Below are 21,618 nucleotides of genomic sequence, written 5' to 3' on the forward strand. Positions count from 1 at the left end.
ATTAACTAACAGTTTGTGAGGAATGTTAAGTCCTTTGCCAATCATTGCTTTAAGCATCAAACTTGCAAACCTGTGGGGCAGGTAATATTTTTAACCTTCTCAGCACTGGAGTATATTGACCTGTTATTTTTCCTATTTTACAAGTGAGGAAACTATAGTTCAAATACATTAAGTAACTGGTCCAATGGTGAAAAACAGGCAGTCTGACTAAAGAATCTGTACAATTAACTCCTACACTAAATTGTCCCCATAGCTAATTTTTGTTTTTTAAATCAAATAAAATTACAAAGAGAAGCAACCAAATCTTGAATTAGTGGCTCTTATTCCATGCTATTTTCTATTTATATCTATAATAAGTGGTTTGAACATAGACTAGAGAAGAACAATATTTTAATATAGTATCTAGAGGCTTTTGAGAGTATGGACAGCTTTTGAAATCTAGATTCCAACTTCCACTGGATGAGACTATGGGAAAGAAAGTATATTTAGCTCTAGTTCGATGGGCATCTTAATATCCTCCAAACTTTCTGAGGACATCAATTCATTACTTTACTAATTATACTTCTTGGCTAAGACTTTAAGTTTTCACTGTTCCCCAACAAGTTCATAAAGAGGTTTCCAGATATAAGAAAATAAAGTTTGACTAAATGACCTCCAAAATACCTTTCAGTGCTCAAAGTTGATCAATCTTTGACATAATTATGGTAGATCTATCCTTACTAAACTAAAAAAAAGGCTAAGATAATCTCTCCCAGCCATGTACAAGCTTAGGCTATAAACAAGATAAGAACAAGTTAGTTTTTATTTTAATCAAGTTGACTTCAGAAGCATAACTTTAGAGCTCGATCTGGTATTCAAAAGCTTTTCTCGAAAATAAAACATTTTTATTTAATTTCATATACTCCCAGTATGATATAGTGATGTGTTTATTTAACTTAATTCTTTTAATTATTATGACATCGATACTAAGCATCATCTTTAATACTCTTTTAATTTCTTTTAATTTTCATACATAATTACTTAAACCCTATAAAAAATGGATATACATACATATATATGTGTGTATGCATGACTAATGTTTTTTGTTTATAAGTTCTGATGGCAAGGTAAATATTAAAAGAATTTGATGTAGAAAAAAGTAATTTTGAAAACTACTTCTTTTAATATTCAATACTACCTTTTTCATATAACAAAACTTACAGTTCATTGGCAAGTGAACAATAAATCTGAATGTCACTTATTTAAGAATCTGAGTTCTTAGAGCTCTCTTTGTTCTATTGGTCTAGAATCACATCATAGAATGTGTCATTTAGAATGTGCTTTTCTCTTTGCTTGTAAATATTCTGAATTCCTTGCTTGAAGTATTGAGTGACTATATTAGCAAAAATCAGGACAACAGATGTGATTATTGTGTGACTAAGCAAGACCAGCAGCAGAAGCTTCACAAAGAATCAATATTGGACTCTTAGCCACAGAGATTAAAGAGGCACATGAGTATAAAGCAAATCACTGTATAAGAAATAGTTGAAATTAAATAACATGCTGCTCCATAAAATGATCCAAACACGGAAGCCATGGTTCCATGACAGAAAAAACTGTCAAAACACCAAAGTTTTGAGAAACACACGCACAGACCTGGGAACACCCCCAAATATGTGCTTCCTTTATCCTTAATCGACGGTTTCTAATTTTCACATTAACTGGCAAAACCTTGAAAACAATGATTATAATACTTAACTTACCAGAGTAATTTATTTTTATTAGCTGAAAATGTGAGTCACTTCAGCTGACATTTCTGAAAACCACATATTGCCTTTTTACGTATTGTTCTTTCATTAGACTGATCTTCATGTTGATTTTAGAGCTGGCTAAGCCATTCCCTAAGCTCTTTAACTGCTTCTCCTCAGCTTGGTGCATACATACAAGAATGCAATGCAGTGTTCACAGAATACAGCATAATTTACTACCTGATATGATTCCTATGCTACTTGGCCAGCAGTGGTGACAATAGGTAGGGAGCTTTTATAGAAGCATGGCGACCCCCTTTTGAAATCCTCTATAGCTGGCAGGCATCCTTCTGTCCCTGAACATCACAGCCTGTGTAATATCTTGTGGGCCAAGCAAAAGTCAGCAAATGTTTAGTGTCTGGAACTTCTTTTAGATTCAGAATGAATATAAGACAATTGGAAATAAAACAGTATAAACATTTACAAATGCAAAAATGTGTTGGACAAAAACGACAATAAGTGCAAAAAGTCACTGGACAAAAGGAAAAGTGAAGGTAGAAGAACAGAAAGAGAGAGAAAGGGACATCGGCAGAAATGCTAATTATTCATTTCCTCTCATATCTTTCTCTAACTGAGCTTCCCTCATTTTTCATTCCCAGAGAACAATTCAATCTCCTTATCTTTTGCCTATGTAAAGTTTAAGGTGGAGGACACTACAACATACCCTAAATGAGAGAGCATGGGTTCATTGCTTGTTGCTCAAAGGTGAACAGATAAGAGACAGAGTTTTTTCTTTTTTTAATTTTTTTAACAAGTTAAAAATTATTTTATCTATATTTTTAAAAAGTCAAATAACAACAGATTCTGGCAAGGTTATAGAGAAAAGGGAACTCTTATATAGTGCTGGTGAGAATGTAAATTAGTTCAGCCATTGTGGAAAGCAGTTTGGTGATTTCACAAAGAACTTAAAACAGAAATACCATTTGACCCCGCAATCTCATTACTGAGCATATACCCAAAGGAGTATAAATCATTGTACCATAAAGGCACATTCATGCATATACATTCATTGCAGCACTAGTCACAGGGAATGAAATAAACAATTCACAAAGTGAATAGTTGTGAATATATGTAAATTCATATGTGAATTCACTATATGCAAAGACATGAACTCAACCCAGATGCCCATCAATGGTAGACTGGATAAATGTGGCATATATATACACCATGGAATACGATGCAGACATTCAAAAGAATGAGATCATGTCCTTTGCAGCAACATGGATGGAGCTGCAGACCATTATCCTATGTGAACTAACAGAAACAGAAAACCAACTACCACATGTTCTCACTTGCAAGTGGGAGCTAAACATGGAGTACACATAAACACAAAGAAGGGAACAACAGCCACTGGGGCCTACTTGAGGATGGAAGGTGGGAAGAGGGTGAGGATCAAAAAACTATTTATTGGGTACCATGCTTAGTGCTTGGGTGACAAAGTAATCTGCACACCAAACGGCCAAGACATGTACTTTACCTATGTAACAAACCTGAAACTAAAATAAAAGTTAAAAAAAATTCAGTTATGTAACACTAAACAAAATTAATCTATGTAGAAAAACAATCAAAAGGTACAGAAAATTATAAAAAGTAAGAGTCATGGCCATTCCAGTCACTGGTTCTAATTACAGACGATAGCCATATCAACATTTCCTGTGTTTCCTCCTAGACAATTATTCTTACAGCAACATGTATGTGCCTGTGTTATTAACACACATAGCACCTTACTGTGTACTACCTCTAAAAAATGGAAAATTATTACATTCATGTGATTTTTTGTAAACTGACAATACTTTTCTGCATCATCATGTTCTAGTCACCCTCCTGCTTTTTCATGGTTGTTTAATGTGTCATTTTAATGGTTCAAAATTAGTGGTTAATGGTTGTTAAATAATGGTTAATATTTTAATAGTTGTTTAAAACAAGGTGTTAGATTGTACAAAAGGCTACAATCTATTTACTCATTCCACCATTGATGGAAATTTTTAAAGTAATTTGTTGTTTTGCTTTTTTGCTATATACCGCTATTTCTTCATCAGTTTCCTTCATAATAGCTCTCTGGGTTCTGATGTCAGCACAATCTTGTTCTGACATTTTTCTCTAACCATATTGAGACTGTTCTCACAACAAACAATTCTCATCTTAGAATATCATCTGGCTTCTCAGGTCCACTTTAGACTGATGACCTCACTTCTGACCTTGCCCTAAAAGTCAGCTAGAGTCTATATACCTCACGTACAAATAGCTTTAATAAGCTGCCACTTCCTGTTCCTCTAATCTTCTCTCTATGGCAGGACTCAGAGCGTTAACTAACCTAAGGGCCTGGTAGAACGTAAACTGCAGGTAGAGTAGTTAAAGTCTGTGCATTTTGTATTGGTCCCTTTCCAGTTCCTCTGTTGCTGAGAAACAGCAACAGAGGCCCACTCTAGAGTGTTACAAACTCCCCGGAATTATGGCTCCCGGACATGGTGTAGGGAAAGGTGTCCCACTGGGATCAAGCCTAGAACATCGCTGGATCTTGTACAGTTTAGTAAAGGGCAGGACTGGATTTAACAAGATGCCCACCAAACTACACTACTGAAAATTTTTGGTGGTTCACTCAACTAGTCTCACTGACTAGAAGTAAAAATATGTTTTTCTCAATATTACTAGTTTTAAATTTGCTATAAACTGTTGTGGGACCAAGCCACAGAGGAAATGTTTATCCGCAAGACAAAGATAAGCAGGAGGATGTCAACAACGGATGATATTCCTTTTAAGGTCTGTCCATTGCAAAGTACACGCACACATGCTCACACAACAAACACGCCCTGCCCCCTTTTGCTTGTGTTAACCACTGAGGGCAGATCTCTGAATAATAATACATTTAGTGGGTCCACAAGAGCTGCATTTCCTCCGCTCCAGAATTCATGCAAGGAGCACTGCTGGGGCTTCTCCACTGTCATTGTTACGGCCTCAAACGAAGGCCTTGTCACCAGGCGGGGGCGGGAAGGCACTGTAGCGCAGCAGCATTGAGAGCATCCGAATTCCCTCCTCTGTCCCTTATTGGTTGAAGAACGGGGGGGCACCGACCAGCCCCCTGCGGCTCGACTCGCCATTGGCCGGGAAGAGGTGGCAATCAGGGCGGGCCGACGCGGCTGTGCTTGCTCCAGCTCAATGCTGCCTCCCCGGCCCGGTTGCGCTGTAGCCGCTGCCGCCGCTGCCTGGGTCCCTCCGGCCGTGCCTCTGCTTGGGGGTTGCCTCCCCGGCTACCGGTGCAGACACCATGGTAAGTGCTCTCAGCCGGGTGCGGCCGGAACCTCACCCCTCCTCGTCCGGCCTGGCAGCGAGGGAACTGGCCGCGCAGCCGGAGCTTGGCTCGGGGGCCCTGGGAGCTCACCGCCGGCAGCGGGAGCAGCCTCACTCCTTGCCCGCGCCCGGGCAGGGGAGGTGGGAACGCCGCGAGTCGTGGCGGGGGCGATCGGTGCCTTTGCTTCCCAGGCGGGTTCGCCGCTCCACACCGCAGCTTCCTGAGCTCGGGAAGGGGAGGTGCGACGGAGGCGTGGGGTCTTCCCGGCTCTGGCCGGCCTCACCACTGTGGGAGGCTGAGCGCCGGCGGCAGGGAAGGCTTCGGGTTCGCGTCCCCGCGCTGCCCCCGATGCCCAGCCTCTCCCGGAGCGGTGACAGGTGAGGAGGGTGGGAAGATAGCGTGGGGGTGAGGCGGATGGTGACGGGGAGAATCCACCAGGGACTGGGAGGTTGCGCCCCCACAATCCAACCCCTTCGGTACATAGTACCCCTGAGGGAGAGGAGTCAGGAGCGGGGTGAAAGGTTAAGCCAGCGCCTTGGGAGCAGAGGCAGCCGCCTCGCCCCCAAGCCGCTTCTCAGCTACAGCGGGTCCCTGACGCTCAAGTCTTTCCCTGTCCCCGCAGTACGGATTTGTGAATCACGCCCTGGAGCTGCTGGTGATCCGCAATTACGGCCCCGAGGTGTGGGAAGATATCAAGTAAGTGGCCGGCTCCCCTGGCTGTGGCCCAGGTCGGCGCCCAGTGTGGGAGGCCCCACGCACTTCGCCTGGTCCTCAGCCGGCTGGCCGGGTCGCGGGCGCGCATCCTTGGAGGCGCCTCCCGGCGTCGCTCCCCGTTGCAGCTGCGCTCCCACGCTCTGGGACTGGAACCAGGAGGGGAGGGGCGGCTGGGGCGGGGCTGCGAGGGCGAGAACCGCGGAAAGGAGCCCCTAGGGGTCACCACGGCTTCCCAACCCGGCCAGAGCGTGGGAACGCGCTGCCGGCGCTCCCAGACTCAGCGGGCCGGGCAGCTCCCACGCGGATAGAGCCCCGAGGGACCACACGGGCCTGCGAGAGGTTCCTGCGTCCGGAGGCCTTAGAAACAAACGGAAGACTTCGACTTCTTTATGATTTTCACACCTGGCATAAGTTAGGCCTTTTTGGTATGCTGAAACACGCAGGAGATTATTTCTTGGGCAACAGTGAATTAAGCGCATTTATTCATTTTTAAATTAAGTGAAAATTGAAAGTTTTTCATTTTCCCCAAATCCCACCGCCCGCCCCCTCCCCACTCCCCCAACCCCCCCGCCCCGCCTTTTTTTTTTTTTTCTACTGTGTTGAAGACTTACAGTTCTAGGAGGCATTCTAATTTTAGTCCTGGAGCTTTGAGCCCAGTGCTGGGGGTATGAATGGAAATACCACACCCACCTGAGAGTTTAAACCTGTTGGAATGACTCACGGGTCAGCATGTCTGCAGGCAGGTTGACTATTTCACTCTAATAAAGTTCTCCTTTTCCTTCTCACTCTCATAAAATTTGCATGTAACTTACGGAATAGCCGACCACCACCAACTAGCTACTCCAAAACCATATTTATGGGTTTTCATATTAGCACAACAGTCAGACTATCTTTGTAACAAAGTTAGAAGGAAGGGTTACCTGGGTGGGCAGATGGGAATACACTGTTAGTATTGACTCTGATTTCCTGTACTTACTGATTTCATTTTGTTGTCTCAGGTAGGTGAGGCTTCCATGCTGTTTTTCCCTAAGCATATTACAGTTATTAGCAATCAATTCTAATAGGCCTTATTATGCAGCTACATGATGGTGATTTCTCATAACTATCTGTTTCCATAGAAATGACCAGGGTTATATATTAAGCACTAAAATGTAACTTTTCTTTCCCCAGGATCTGTATCACTGAGCACTTCTTTCATGTTTCAGAAACCATTTATATTATCCACAGGGCATATTATCTACATATTATAAACAGAAGCAGAGATTTGGCAATTATGTGGTCGAATCCAACGAGAACATAGGCACCAAAAGTTACTTTGGGATTTGAATTTTCTGGCCATCTTAATACCATTATAATTTTTATTTTGCTTAGTAGACAGATATTGAGAAGGCAGACATCCAAAAAGATTGTTAACAGTATAACTTAACTACCGAATTATTTTTAAGCCACTTCCTTTGTAAATTTATAAATGCAATATGTATATATATATCCTCCATATGATGCTTTTGCATCTGTAAGACAGAAATTCCCAAATGTGCTGGTAGATATGCTATGACAATGAATATGCTTAGAATTTTTAGAGCAGAATAAAAGATGGCTATTATGATTAAACAGTCATTATGTAATTTAACCAGCTTTAGATTGGATATCCTAGCCATTATCAGTTTAGATCACTGTTAAATACAGAGATGAAAAATAATACTTTATAGGGAAATTTATCAGACATTTAAAAAAGTTTAAATTATCAAGACATTTGTTTATATTGCTCATATTTTCCCAGAGAAATTCCAAATATGTAAAGATTCAATTGATGAGAATTTAGCTCTGCAGAATCAAGCTGAGAATATTGTTCCATTCTACTTAAAAAAATTATTTATTAACTTACTAATTTATCTTTAAGTAGCTTCCAACAGCATTCATAATTTGTCTAAATAATAAAAATTCCAATCATCCACAACATAATTTTTCTGGTAAGAATGAAGCAAGTTATATTGGTCTTTTCTTAAATAAAATTGCCTCAAGGTTATGCCCCTGCAGGGGAAAAAGTGTTAGTCACACTGGAGTTGGTAATCCAGGTGTTAGTGTTGATTCTTTATTCGTCTAAGCATCTTTGGGTGGACCCCAGCTGGTCTTGGATGTGGTTTAGTGTCTGGGCTAGAGAACATGGTTGAACTCTCTGCACTGAGGGGATTAAAGCTGCTCTTTGGTTTCCAATCCAATACCCCTGAGTAATTACTAAATGCTTCCTGGAAGAGCATTTGCTTTCCACAGAAAAGAATCTTGCTGCCTAGGGAGAGGGGAGGAGAACCTGGAGGAGTGTAATTGAAAAATTCTCCTTGGGTGATTCTGGTTCCTCCTCCCCTCCTTACCCTCTGCTTCAGGGAATATTACAGCAGTCATTGGTCCAAGATGCTTTCAGTTTTAACTTTTTACAAGCAATTGAATATAGGAGGAAAAAAAATGTTTTTGTCTCAGTAAGTACCAAACTCTTATTTTTTCTTTTGGTCTTTGAGAAACTATCTAAAATGATGTTTATACAAATTTACATAATACTTTTTTGCTTCACTAGGAAATGGCCATCCATCCTTCATGAGAAAGGATGGAAAAAGATGCCAAACATTTAATGACAAATAAAACCCTAAGTAACAGATTCCAGACAGCAGACAGAAAATTCTAAGTGGATAAGGGCCAAAAATGCTTCATTGTAAACTCAGTATCCACTTACACTCTTACCAACAATATAACCATTTCACAAAAGTTTTAAATTCCTCTTAAGAAGAAGAAAAATTGTCTAGACCAAGGGCCAGCAAACTTTCTCTTAAAGGGCCAGAAAGTAAATGTTTTAGGTGTTGCAGGCCAAGGTAAAATTGAGGATATTATGTAGGACTCAATGTAACTATTAAAATGTAACCACTTAAAAATATTAAAACCATTGTTAGCTCTTGGAGCAGGAAAACGCAAACAAACAACCAAACCAGACAAAGTGGGCTACATGTGATCCATGGGCTATAGTTTGCAGACCTCTGATTTAGACCATAAGAAATGTGAAAAAGCAAGAGACCCTCTGAATCTATTTCAAAGTTTGTTTTGTTGATTTCCTTTCAATATTCAGATAGTCCTTTTAAGAGGCTATGCTTTCTAAGTAATGACAAAAATAAATTATCAGGGTAGAAAATAAAGTTAGGTGTGATATACCCTTGAAAAACACCTGAATACTTGATTTCCCATCTCTGTTATCCTTCCATCAGCCCTGACTAAACTCATCATTGTGTCAAATTACTGGGTTTAAGTTTAGATTTTTTTTCTTCTTTCTTTCCTTCTTTTTTTCTGGGTGGCAGCAGAGGAGAGCAGTTAGAGACAGGTCTTGCTGTGTGCCCAAGCTGGTCTCAAACTCCTGTCATCAAGTGATCCTCTGGACTCGGCCTCCTAAAGTATTGGATTATATGCACCACCTCGCCCAGCCCAATTTTAGATTTTCTAACCTCACTGAAACATACAAATTATGAAGATAGATCCAAAACATTGAAAAATCCCAAATGATTAAAAGTCTGTAAAAAAAAGTACGCTGTCCTGGCTTAATCAGATGCAACGTTTATCTTTAATGAGCGTAGTGAGCATTTTAGGCACTGAGGATAGAAAAGCAATGATGTAATTCCTACCTTCAAAAAAAATTCTAGAGATTTCATGATATTTCAGTCTTATTATTTGTTTTTATTTTCCTGCCTGTAACTCAAATATAGGAACCTTTTGACTCTTGGATAGCATATACTTCCAGTTTTGAAATTAATGTGTCTTTTTAAATTTGCTAATCACAAATTAATCATTATGGTTCAAATAAGGAAACACTTTGCTATAAACTAGTTATGGGACTTTCCAAGTTGCCTAAACTTTCCAAGCCTCCACTGCATAAAGGAAAAAAAAAATACTTTATGGAGTTGATGTAATGCATTGAATAATGTCTGCAAAATGCTTAACATAGTTCTTGACAATAGCTTAATACATGATGATTATTTTTTATTTTACTCTAGAATCAGAGTTTTTAAACTTTCCACTTCCCCAATTTACTTGAAAGATATTAAGCCCTCCTTTAAAAAATATTATTGCAGTCTATATTCTATCAGTCTAAATTTTTTTAGCACTCTAGGATAAGTAATCATCATCATCATCATTTTTCATTATTTTGTTTTGAAATGCAACATATGCTCTTAATATCCATTGTATCAAAGCAAATTAAAACAAACAAAAGAGCACATCACCATGTTTTGCCATGTTTATTCAGATTTTCGTATTTATGAAGGTGTGATTTAAACTTCCATACCTTTCTGTAGATCTGCTTAAGTAGGAATAAGCCTATGTATGTTTTAAAGTAGTAAGCGTACTTTATATTATAAAGCAATTTCAAATTTCCAAAGTTTTGTTCTCATTATAATTTTGGTTGACTGCTACAACATCCATTTGAAAGAGGAAAGGACTTTACAGCTCAATTTTTTTTTAATAACAAAGTTGATTTTCCAGGAGGTTAATTCCCATATGTAATTATACATAGGAAGCTGAAAAGTCAGAACTTCAGCCCTTGTTCTTCTGGTGCCAGGTTTAATGCTTCTTTTAAGATATAATTGTGAAATAGGAACTAAAGTAGTATACATACAAAAATGAAACCACGTTAATTTTCTTACCCGGAAACTTCCTCAGTACAAATAAACACATTAATATACAGACTAAGGAAATAAGTAAACCAGATCATTGTTAGGATCAGGATCCTTTTCTGTAGAAAGATCTGCCAGTTGACCTGAAATACAGAGGAAAGCATTGCATTGTATTGTATGTTGGCTGACTAGCTCACTAATGTTTGAAGTTATCTTTTGTGGCTGGAACTGGATGCCCATGTGTATACTCCATCACATACCTGCTAGTGAGCTCTTTGCATAGGACTCTTCCAGAACCTGGACCATGTCTGGGAGCAGCATGGCAGGCACCTAGGTGATAAGGCGGGTCATCACATGATCTCAGGGGGTTTGTGGATGTTTCTTTTGAGTTTTATTTTGGTTCTGATGATCTGAGGTATTCCCCAGAAGTCAAACTGGGTCTTGGAGTCTTTATTTTCCTTGCATTCTGCAACTTTAGAGAATTAAAAAAAATCAGAGGAGCACATCATTTAATTTGGCGTGTCAGAAGGATCTTTGCACATTACAGTGAACATCAGAAATCAGAAAATCTGTATTCTCACTCTTAATATACCCAGATGTAGTTTTGGCAAACGTTTACTAAGCATTGTTATGATTTGCAAGAACAATGTCCTTTCTACTTTCTTGCCTTTCTCCAGAATAAGGGCCTCTAGCAAATGTTTCTCTTTAATGTGTTGGAAAACTATAGTTATGGGTTGATGCTGTGCAGACATCAACAGGAAAACACACTTAAGGAAATGAATGCTATAAAGAAATCTAACTGGCTAGATCCAAGGGTAACAGCTCAGCAGACGTGAGTACTTGCAGCTTTTTCATTCTCTCCTTTGCCTCCTTGTTCATTAAAGAGGAAATGATGGGAGAAAAAAAGGTCTTCATTGTTTGTGTCTAGCAAAATGAAGCATCTTTTTCTGTGTCAAACTATATCAAAAAATAGTGAAGTTAAAGTTGTTTTTATTCCAGGTAAAAGTAGACATTCTGAAGTATTTATTGGACCTCCTTGTTACTGTGGCTTTGGTTCTGTTGCTTATTCTGGTCTACTTTCCCTTCATTGTTGAATCATGAATTATGAAATTGTTAACTTTATTGAAATTCATTGTGGTCAGTCTTCAGATAACCCAAACATGAAAACCTTTCACTCAACTTGTCCTACATACCCTTAGCATTCCAGCCCCATGGACCTGTTTTTAGTTTCTCAGCCATACTGAGCCTTAAATGTGTCCGTTTAACACCTGTGCTTGGTATGGTCTCCTTTTCTTCACCCTCCCCAACCCTCCTGTAAATGTAAACACCTCTCAGCTTTGAGATGTCAAAACAAATGTCACTTTTTAAGGGAACCTTCTGTCACATCCAAACTTTTCCCTTTCCTTCATAGTGATATAATCCAAGAGTTTGTACTTAAGTATTTGTACTGCTGATTAATGTCTATCTTCCATGACTCTAGCCTCCATAACTCTTTCTAGAGTGCTCTCTCTCTCCCTCTCTCTGTATATTCAATAAAATATCAGGCTCTCTTTCTGTAATAAAAATATGGATGTTTATATGTGAATGATGTATCTTTCACATTTTTCATTTCCAAAGAATAGAGCACATACATATTTTTACCAAAGGTTTTTTTCTGCAACCAGAATTTATGTCAGCATGGTGACATCTTCAACTACTATTTAAATAAAAGCTGTTTTCAAATAGACATTTATTTTTCTCCCAGATTTATTGAGATATAATTGACAAATAAAAGTTGTATATATTTAAGGTACACTTCATGTTTTGATGTACATATACATTGTGAAATAATCACTGTAATCAAGCCAATTGCCATATTCATCACCTCACATAGTACCTTCTCTTTTTGTAGTGAGAGCACTTAAGGCCTACCCTCTTAACACATTTCAAGTATTCATTATAATATTGCTAACTGTAATTGTTCATTGTAATTGTTAATAGTGACATTGCTGTGCAAAATAAACATTTCTTATATCAGCAAGGGCAGAAGGTACAGCAATGTAGCAATACATAACAGCACTTCCTTTCGGAACCATCAGAGTTCTTTTGTTTTCTCATGTCATATGTGGATATATTGGAAGGACTAAGAACTCTGTTGTTAGAATGACGATTTCATACGTCAAAAAACAATTGCTAGATTGAATTCAGGACATGACTAAATCTTTAGCAAGTGCCTAAAAGGCAGGGATGTGTGGTGCTGTTTAAAGTCAGTGTTATAGACCATAGCTCAATGTTTAGAATAATAAAATTAAATTTGAAAACCAGATGGGCTCTCACCACGTCATGCTATTTTGAATGTAATATGTCACGTATATTAAACACATACCATATGGTTCTGTAGCCACAGTCCTACATGCTTTATACTCATTATCTCAGTTAATCCTCATTACCATCACAGAAAATAGATTCCTTCATTATCCTCATTTTGCAAATAAGAGAATAGAGGCTTAAAAAAAGCTTGCCTCAAACACTCAGCTATTAATCATTAGAGCTGGGAATTGAACACAGATAAAGTCATAATTATCATGTTATATGTTTTCTTCCAAAGAGAAAGACCTATAGACAACCAATTTGGCAAGGACATGGGCAATGTTTCTGTGTATTAGTACTACCTGCTGGTTTTTCTTTTTTCTTGGAATGTTCAAGCATGTGTACAGGTGATTTTTGACAATAATATTTTTAAAGGTGAATTGACATAAAGCATACACACAAGTGTCTAAGTAAATTCATTTGTCTGTTAAAGCTGCTGACAATGGCTCAGCAGCTCAAACGAAGGTTTGTAAGTTTTGTGGATATGTTTTCAAAATTGGAGAAATTACCATTAAGGGTCTCTTGTGTCAGGCTGGTCACAGAAAGAAACATGCAATTATGTATCAAGACTGTTGTTGCTTCCCCTAAAACTGAGGTATGGGTGTCACTCATGAGAGCATTTATTGTTACTGTTTACAGTGCTTGGATGAATGAACACATTGACATGAAAGGACTGACCTTTACCAGCTAAAAGGGGGTTCAGGCAGGAAGTCTTTACTGGAGTTAAAGGGCCTGTCTCTCCACTTGGCAGTTCCCTCAAACTAGAGGCTCTCCTTTGGGGTTCAGGCTTACTAAGAATCATTAGATTAGGCTATTGAAAACTCAGAGGCTATTCATGCTTCACAGCCACTTAGAAGAAAGGAATATAAAGTTTTACTTTTTTAGATGTTATATATAGTTACTATCCACAGTTTATAGTGGGGGATTTTAGTTTTAATAATGGTTGGGGACAATGCAACATTATGGTACCATTTCAGCTCACATCAATGGACCATTCTAGGATTTATTATCAAGACGACATCTACGTACTGCTTTTTAATACAGCATGTGTTCTGATAATGTTGTTTACAGGATCAATAGTGTCTTGGAGCTGTCATTGGTCAGTTTGATTGTTTGATCCTGATTGACCTTTTCTGCCCAAGAGCAGACCTTATGTTGAGATTATGTTTTCAACATGCCTGTGTTCAGGCTCTCCCCTTTCAAAATACTCCACGGAAAACTTCTTTAACTGAAATATAGCAGTCTTATCATATTCTTAACTTACTCTAAAAATATACAGTAGCAGAAGCTCAGGGCCAGAATATGAATTCAGTTTTTCTATGTTCACATATTGTAGTTAAGGAATATCTCCTTGTATGTGAAGTTATAAGAAATGTTACCTGGACATTTTGGACAAATTGTATACCTAGTTTTAAAAAATAAATTATAAAAGATTCTTAATTTTGAAAGCAAATGATGGACTTTTGTCAGTAATGTTTGATTGCTTGTTTTTTTGTTTTGTTTTGTTTTGTTTGTTTTTTTTGTAGGGAGCTTAGAAACATATGGGGAAATCGATTTAATTCATTCATTCACTAATTTTTAAACATGTATACCTTTATTAAGCACATACGCAGTTCCAGGCACCTGGGTTAGGCACCAGTAATTACATTAAAAAAAAAAAAATTCCCAACTTACCAAACACCCCCACTATAAAAATACCAGCTACCTTTTTGTGGAAAGGTAATTAGCATAAATAAAGGATCTGCTTAAATTCCAGCAAATAAGAGTAAGTAGGAAGTTGACTGCTATTAGGAAACTATTTCACTTATACGCATTCAACTTCTAAACAGTTATTGTGGCTACAAATACAAAGAATGTGATTATTTCTGATTTTGCTCCCAGGTGAGAATTTGATCTTTATTTTTAAAGCTCTTACGGGAGACAGAGCTTGTTTGTTTCTTGGCTATTTTAGTTTGTAAATTCTATCAGTGAATCTGCATACTAAGTGCACATATTTAGTTTAATCATTTGATTCTGAATAAAAATGACTCAGATTTTGTTGTCATTCCTCCCTTCTCTTCTTCCACTGGCCATTTCCTCTTTCTTCTTTTTCCCTTCCTTCAACTTCTCCAACATACCAGTTAGAGGAAGCATTAAGTGTGTGAGAAGTACTATCCTGAGGTTTTTGCATGGATTCATTCCGCTAACCAACACAATGACCGGAGGTAACTGCTGCTGTTAGCCTGTTTTGCAGATGAGGAAATGAAACACCAAGAGGTGAATCTGCCCAAACTTCACATGGGATTGGCTTAGTTGTTTATTTTCCATACTGTGTGAGGAAAGACTATGACTTATGACATAGATGAAATCAAGGGAGTTTCTCTTTATGTAGGTTTGCTTGTTAGCCAGTGAAAGTGCTTTTTAAACTTCAACCTATCTAAATATTTATTATTGTCTGCTGATCTCTTTCATTGAGTAATCCACTGAATAGAACATTTTAATGCTTAAACCAAGCAGAGTCATTGGGTATGTAAATACGGCAAGTCATAGTATTTGAAAATAGTGAAAGACTATGTTCACTTGGGATTCGGTAGGGCTTTTAAAAATAAAAATAATAATAGTAAGCAACAACAGAATGTAACACAAACTAGGACGCATGAGGATTGTAGTGCTGTTGGTTATTATTTGATAGATGAGCACTCTTGAAAACAGTTTAATCCAATTTACTTATAGTTTATATGATATTTTGTATCATCTAAGAAGCATTGAAAAAAATGACAGTGTGTCCAAAATTTTCAGGAAAATCCTAAACTGTGGTTCTCAGGGAAACCTGTGGGTTTTCTCACATGTAAAATAAGTGTAATTTAAATAATAAGGAAACTACATAATTGACCTGTGATGTAATTACATAATTACACAATAATAATTAACAGTGTACATATAATGCAACAATTTAAACAAAATTGGAGCTCAAAAAATAATTCTGAAAGAATGATTGAGTCTAGAAAATTTGGTTAATGTACTTGGCTGAATTTGGATAATTTAAGCCCATATAAATTCTATTTATCACAAAAATAAATTTTAAATTATTAGAAGTGTTATTCTTGCCTTTGCTTTTGAGGAAAGAACTTAAAAGTTGTGGGATAGCAAAGTGGGGGATGGAGAATTATGAAGTAATATTACTTGAATTATGTAAATTGTTTATGTAATCTACATATTAGCTTACTTCCTGACTTTTCTTTCTTTTACTGGTTGCCCTCTGTGACTTCAGGTAGCAGATGAAAAAACAGCTCTAAAGCTAAGGAGAGAAAGAATTGTGCAATGTGGGAAGGGAAGCCATTAAACCTTTCCTCAAAGAACAGTGACAGCTATATTTTGCGGAGTTCTGGGAAATGGTTATTATCATATCTCTGTGCTTTCTGGAGGCTAAAACATTTGACAGCATGAAGTCTGATTATATATAAATTTACCTAAAAGTTAGAAGAAAAGTTGTGTTGAGAATCGAGAGACAACAGAGAAGGCTTTGTTGATTCAAAATTTCTACTAGCTTCAAAGGCCATATTGTCTGAAATTAATTCTCTTAGTTATTACTCCTTTTCCACGGTAAGTTCTCTATCTCAGTTTAGTGTATTAAATCACTTCAAACTAAAGAGTTTGTGATACCTCCAATTAACTCTTGCAATATTTCCAATTAACTTTTCCCCTGAAAGGAAAGAAGATGAAGAATAGGCTAGAGAAGGAAAGGAAGTGGCCCCAGAAAGGTTAGGTGTAAGGTGGTAAGGATGGAGATTTCGTGTTCAAGTCCTTGCTCAGACGTCGCTGTCCCCATGAAGCCTACCATGAGCATGTATGTATGTTATCCTCATATATATATTGCATCCAGCCCCTTCCACTTACATTTCCACTTTCATGTCTTTATCCTGAGCTACCTCTTCCTATAGCATCTACTGCTTCATAACATATATCATTTTGTTATACATCATGGTTATTGCTTATTACTTGTATCTGCCAGCTAAAATATAAGCTTTATGAGGGCAGGGATCTTTATCTCTTTTGTTTGTTGATATATTAAAAGTACTTAGAAAAGTGCTGGGACATAATAGGCATCCAAATATTTGTGGTAAAGCTCTTCCACCAGAAAAAAAAAAAAGAAAAAGGGTAGCCCCACGTTCCCAAAGATGTAAATAGAGTCCTAAGTAGTTTGAATAATTCAAAGGAATTCAGAGTTAAATTTTTAAAACAAGATTATTATTTCCTTCCGTGTACTACTGTTTAATTTCTATTTCAGTCCCCACCAGGGAGCATTGACACTGGTCATTTCAGGAAGTAAAGCTTCAACAATAAGGGAGCTTATTTTAATAAAGAGAGAGAAAGGAAAGGAGGAATGCATTGACCCATGGTTAGGCGATTTCTGAGGAAATGGCTGTTCCCCTGTTTTACACAGAGGGGAATTCTGCTTGTACCTTGTTTATTTATGTTACTAGAGATTGGTGAGTTTTTCAAATAAACTGCATTTATTACAGAAATTTATGTGATTTGACTTATTCCAATTGGAAGAAACAGAATGGTGAAAACATGAATAAATCTCTACTTTATTGTATCTTTGATTAGAATGTTCTGTCAGAGTGTCCAAAATTTTAATCTATAGATCAGTGTTGTTTCATAATAAAATGTTAATAGCAAAATGACAAAACATAGGGTATCCATATCCTTTGAACCATTAATCCCATTCCTAGGAATTTGTTCTATTTGTACGCAGAAGTATAATAAGCTACAAAGATACTCGTCACTTTTTTTATACTTTGGAAAAAATAAAAGTATCTAACTACCTACCAAGACTTCAATATGTCTACAATGCAATTTTATGCAGCCATGGTATAGAAGTATAATTATGATATAAAAAGATATCCATCAAATATGCACTCAAATGAGGAGGTTTTAAAGCAGTATGTTCTATATATAAGTATATTAAAGCATGAACAACTTGACAATTATACTAGCAGTGATTATCTCAGGATAGTGGAGGCTTATTTTCTCTTTTTAGTTTTTCCTTTCCTGTACTTTATATATATTATTACAATTAGAAATTAGAATGCAGAAAATATATAGTAGCATTTATCAGAGGATAAGAAAATGTTTGTATATTACGTTTTCATATTTTTTGATATCTCACTGACTTTTGGTATTAAAAAGACTTGAGGTCTTTGAAGAGTTGTGTCGCTTTTGTTTAACAGCTGTTTATGTTTGGGAAAAGGGAGAATTTCATATTTTATGTACAGTGCTATAATTGTTTGAGTAGACATGGGGAGCACTATACTCACTGGGAATATGTATAGTGCTTTAACTGCTTAGAATATATTTTTGTACACTTTATCTCTTTACTGTTGTGAAAGGTGAATTATCTGTTGCTCCCACGTCAGAAAACAGAGGTTTTGTTTGTTTGTTTGTTTCCTGAGTCAGGATCTGGCTCTGTTGTCCAGGCTAAATGCAGTGGCAAGATCACGCCTCACTGAGGCCTCAACTCCCGATGCTCAAGCAAGATTCTCCCACACCAACCTCCCAAGTTACGGGGACTACAGACTTGCACCACCATGCCTGCCTAATTTTTTTTTTTTTATTTCTAGAAGAGAAGAGGTCTTGGTATGTCGCCCAGGCTGTTCTCAAATTCCTGAGCTCAATGGATCCTCCACCTGAGCTTTCCAAAGTGCTGGGATAACAGGCGTGAGCCAACCTGCCTGGCCAGAAAAGAGAGATTTTAATGCTTATGTGCTTCATGTGATTTGCTCGGGTTCATTTAGCTGGTAAATCCTGGGCTCTGAAATGCAGATCTCTGTGCTTACTGAAAACATGTTTTAAAAAATATGAATAAATGCAGGCAAATAAATTATGTGCTCTGAAGAGCAGAGGATGTTTTTAAGACTGTCTGCATACTAAGGTATGGATATAAGACATACCACCATTTGGAATTTTCCCCTTGAGCATACACAGATATAGTCATGAGTGGCAGCTGTGATAGCACAGCTTCTGAAAGAGAGAAAGCGACTAACGACTTCCTTGACAATATTTAAGGAGTTATTTGAGCTGTTGTGTTGCAAGCTCGTCTAATTAGAGTGGCTAGTTTCCTTTGTATTCTCCTGGCAACGTACAAGGATTCCGATGAATTGGATTGAGAGTAAGAGGTTGACATCCAAGCTCCGTGTATTTTTGTGAGGTTAACATTGGCAATGATATCTGGAACTTAGTTCTTTTCTACAGTTGACCATGTGGGTTTTTAAAATTTACATACATTTATGACGGACACGTGCAATTTTGTTACATGCATAGTAGGCGGCAGTGTTTTGAACAATGGATTTCACCTCTTCTTTGAATGCTTATTTGAGAAAAGTAATTCAAATCCTACCTAATAAATACATTTATATAATCATGACAACTATTAAAAACAATTATCATTTTCTTTCACTAGTACTGTGTATGTTTTGAGCTACTGTGTTTAATAAGCTAAGGATGTATTTGAAGATTTTATCAATCCACTTGGCATCTCAAACTTAGTATGTTGAAAACATAGCTCTTGACCTTGACCCCCTGTCTGCCTCCAACAAGTCTTTCCCAATTCTGCTACTGGTGACAACATACTTTTAGTTGCTTAGACCAAAAACCTCAGTGTCCTCCTTGAGTCCTCTCCTTTCACACCCTGTGTCCAATCCATAGCAAATCATGCTGAATTTACCTTTAGAATATATATGAGTTTGAGGCACTTCTTACCAGCTCCACAGGTTCATGTCTTTCTCCTGCCTCAGCCTCCCGAGTAGCTGGGACTACAGGTGCCCGCCACCATGCCTGGCTAATGTTTTGTATTTTTAGTAAAGATGGGGTTTCACCATGTTAGTCAGGATGGTCTCGATCTCCTGACCTCGTGATCCGCCTGCCTCGGCCTCCCAAAGTGCTGGGATTACAGGCGAGAGCCACCGCGCCCAGCCCACCAACATTTCTTACCTGAATGTTGGCAGCAGACTCCTAAATGGTCTCTCTCCTCTGTCTTGTACCCCTTTAGTCTAGTCTCAATGCAGCAGCCAGGTGAACGAACCCCTTTAACCTAGATCAGCTTATATCACCACTCATGTCATAAGTGCTCAAGCCCTTCACCTCTTTGAGATAAATGGCAATTATCCCAATGTCCAACCAGGCCAAGCACTGTAGCCTCATGTTACCTCTCCCACTCATTCCCTGATAGCTACTTTTCCCCTCCTCTGTTCCAGCCACATTGGCCTCTGCTGTCCTACGACACCCCAGGCATGCTCCTGCCTCACCCTTTGCACTTGTTTTTCCCTCTGCCCAGAACACAATCTCTCTAAATTGCCCGTGGCTCACTCTCGGAACTCTCTTCAGACTTTACTCAAATGCCGGCTTCTCAGTGAGGCCTGTCTGGCTGTTGTACTTGAGCTCTCCATTGCTCTGCTCTGCTTTATTTTTCTCCAAAGTGTAATACTTACCATTATATGTTATTTATTAATTTTATGTTGTGTTTGTCTTCCCTTAATATATGTATTGCAAGAAGTCAGAGATTTTTGTCTGTTTTACTAAATCTTGTACCCCTAGTACCCAGGACAATGTCTGGCACATAATAGGGACTCAACAAAAACTTGCTAAACATTTAACCCAAAAGTTATTTAATTGATTATATTTAATGGCAGGTATTGTACTGAGCAGTAGAGTACTATGTATTGTTAATCTTGCTAAAATATACTTAAATATATCATTTTAATTTAGGGAGGGGTATATGACATCATTTCTGCTCTCTCACTAGAATTTTAGGTACATGATGCTGTTTAAACAAATTTGCCCAAAAAAAAAAATTCTATTTCAGAGATAAAACCATTGTTTATACAATTATTATACCTATAGTAGCTTTTTTTTTAACTTCACCTTTTCTGTCTGTCTCTCTCTCTCTGTTTTTGTTTTCCAGAAAAGAGGCACAGTTAGATGAAGAAGGACAGTTTCTTGTCAGAATAATATATGATGACTCCAAAACTTATGATTTGGTTGCTGCTGCAAGCAAAGTCCTCAGTAAGTTGAATGCAACTTTCCTTCTTTGGCTAAGTTACACATAGAAGCTCAAAGAATGCGTGGTTCAAGATCACAACGCAGGGTTATGCGAATGGTGCAGAGCATTTGTACAACCTGCACAGTTGTGTGGTGGAAATCCACATATCACGTTAGGCTCAGGCTATGCCAAGTCTTATTTTTCCTTTTACAAGTTCTTTAGAGAATAGAAAAGAGTAAATGTGTTCTTCTTGTTGTTTTTTTGAGACAGGGTCTGGGTCTGTCACCCAAGCTGCACTGCAGTAGTGGCCCAACTCCAGCTCACTGCATCCTCTGCCTGCCAGGCTCAAGTGATCCTCCTGTCTCAGCCTCCCGAGTAACTGGGACTACAGGCATGCACCACCATGCTCAGCAAATATTTTGTATCTTTGGTAAAGACAAAGTTTCATCATGTTGCCCAGGCTGGTCTTGAACTCCTCAGCTCAAGTTATCCACCTGGCTCTGCCTCCCAAAGTGCTGGAACTGCAGGTGTGAGCCACCATGCCAGGCCCAGTCCTTTGCCTCCCCCAAAAGAAAGCCATGTATTCAGGAAGGAAAGAAAATTATTGATACTTAATGTAACAACATCAGTTGTGGTGTCAACAGTATGGTAATTATTCAAGTATAGTATGTGTTTTCTCCAAATCTCTTTTGCAGTCACAAGTTAAATTAGCTATTGGTAAAAGAAACGTGAAACTGAGATCTACCACACAGAAATACCTTCCTGAAGAAGGCAAAGTTTTAAAAATTTCATGGAGAAAAAGTTGTTCTCAAC

At 38.1% G+C, this 21,618-nt stretch overlaps 1 protein-coding gene across 4 annotated transcripts in view; it reads left to right on the top strand.

The window, feature by feature from the left end:
* The first annotated feature begins 4,767 nt into the window (after positions 1–4,767).
* The window catches only part of GUCY1B1 (guanylate cyclase 1 soluble subunit beta 1), a 48,359-nt gene continuing 31,508 nt past the window's right edge, over positions 4,768–21,618 (top strand). The window contains exons 1-4 of one of the 4 annotated variants that reach the window (XM_033215572.1): positions 4,772–5,055; positions 5,268–5,453; positions 5,699–5,772; positions 20,728–20,828. Coding sequence is in view for 1 of the 4 variants with exons in the window: in XM_033215570.1 (XP_033071461.1) it covers positions 5,053–5,055; positions 5,699–5,772; positions 20,728–20,828 (178 nt within the window). In the remaining 3 variants the exon portion in view is untranslated. Of the gene's footprint in view, positions 5,056–5,091; positions 5,454–5,698; positions 5,773–18,388; positions 18,566–20,727; positions 20,829–21,618 lie in introns of those variants that run through there. The other 3 variants (XM_033215573.1, XM_033215570.1, XM_033215571.1) reach the window with 3 other exon arrangements.

Source organism: Trachypithecus francoisi, unplaced genomic scaffold (genome assembly GCF_009764315.1).
Source record: "Trachypithecus francoisi isolate TF-2019V2 unplaced genomic scaffold, Tfra_2.0 Lachesis_group1, whole genome shotgun sequence".
NCBI lineage: Eukaryota > Metazoa > Chordata > Mammalia > Primates > Cercopithecidae > Trachypithecus > Trachypithecus francoisi.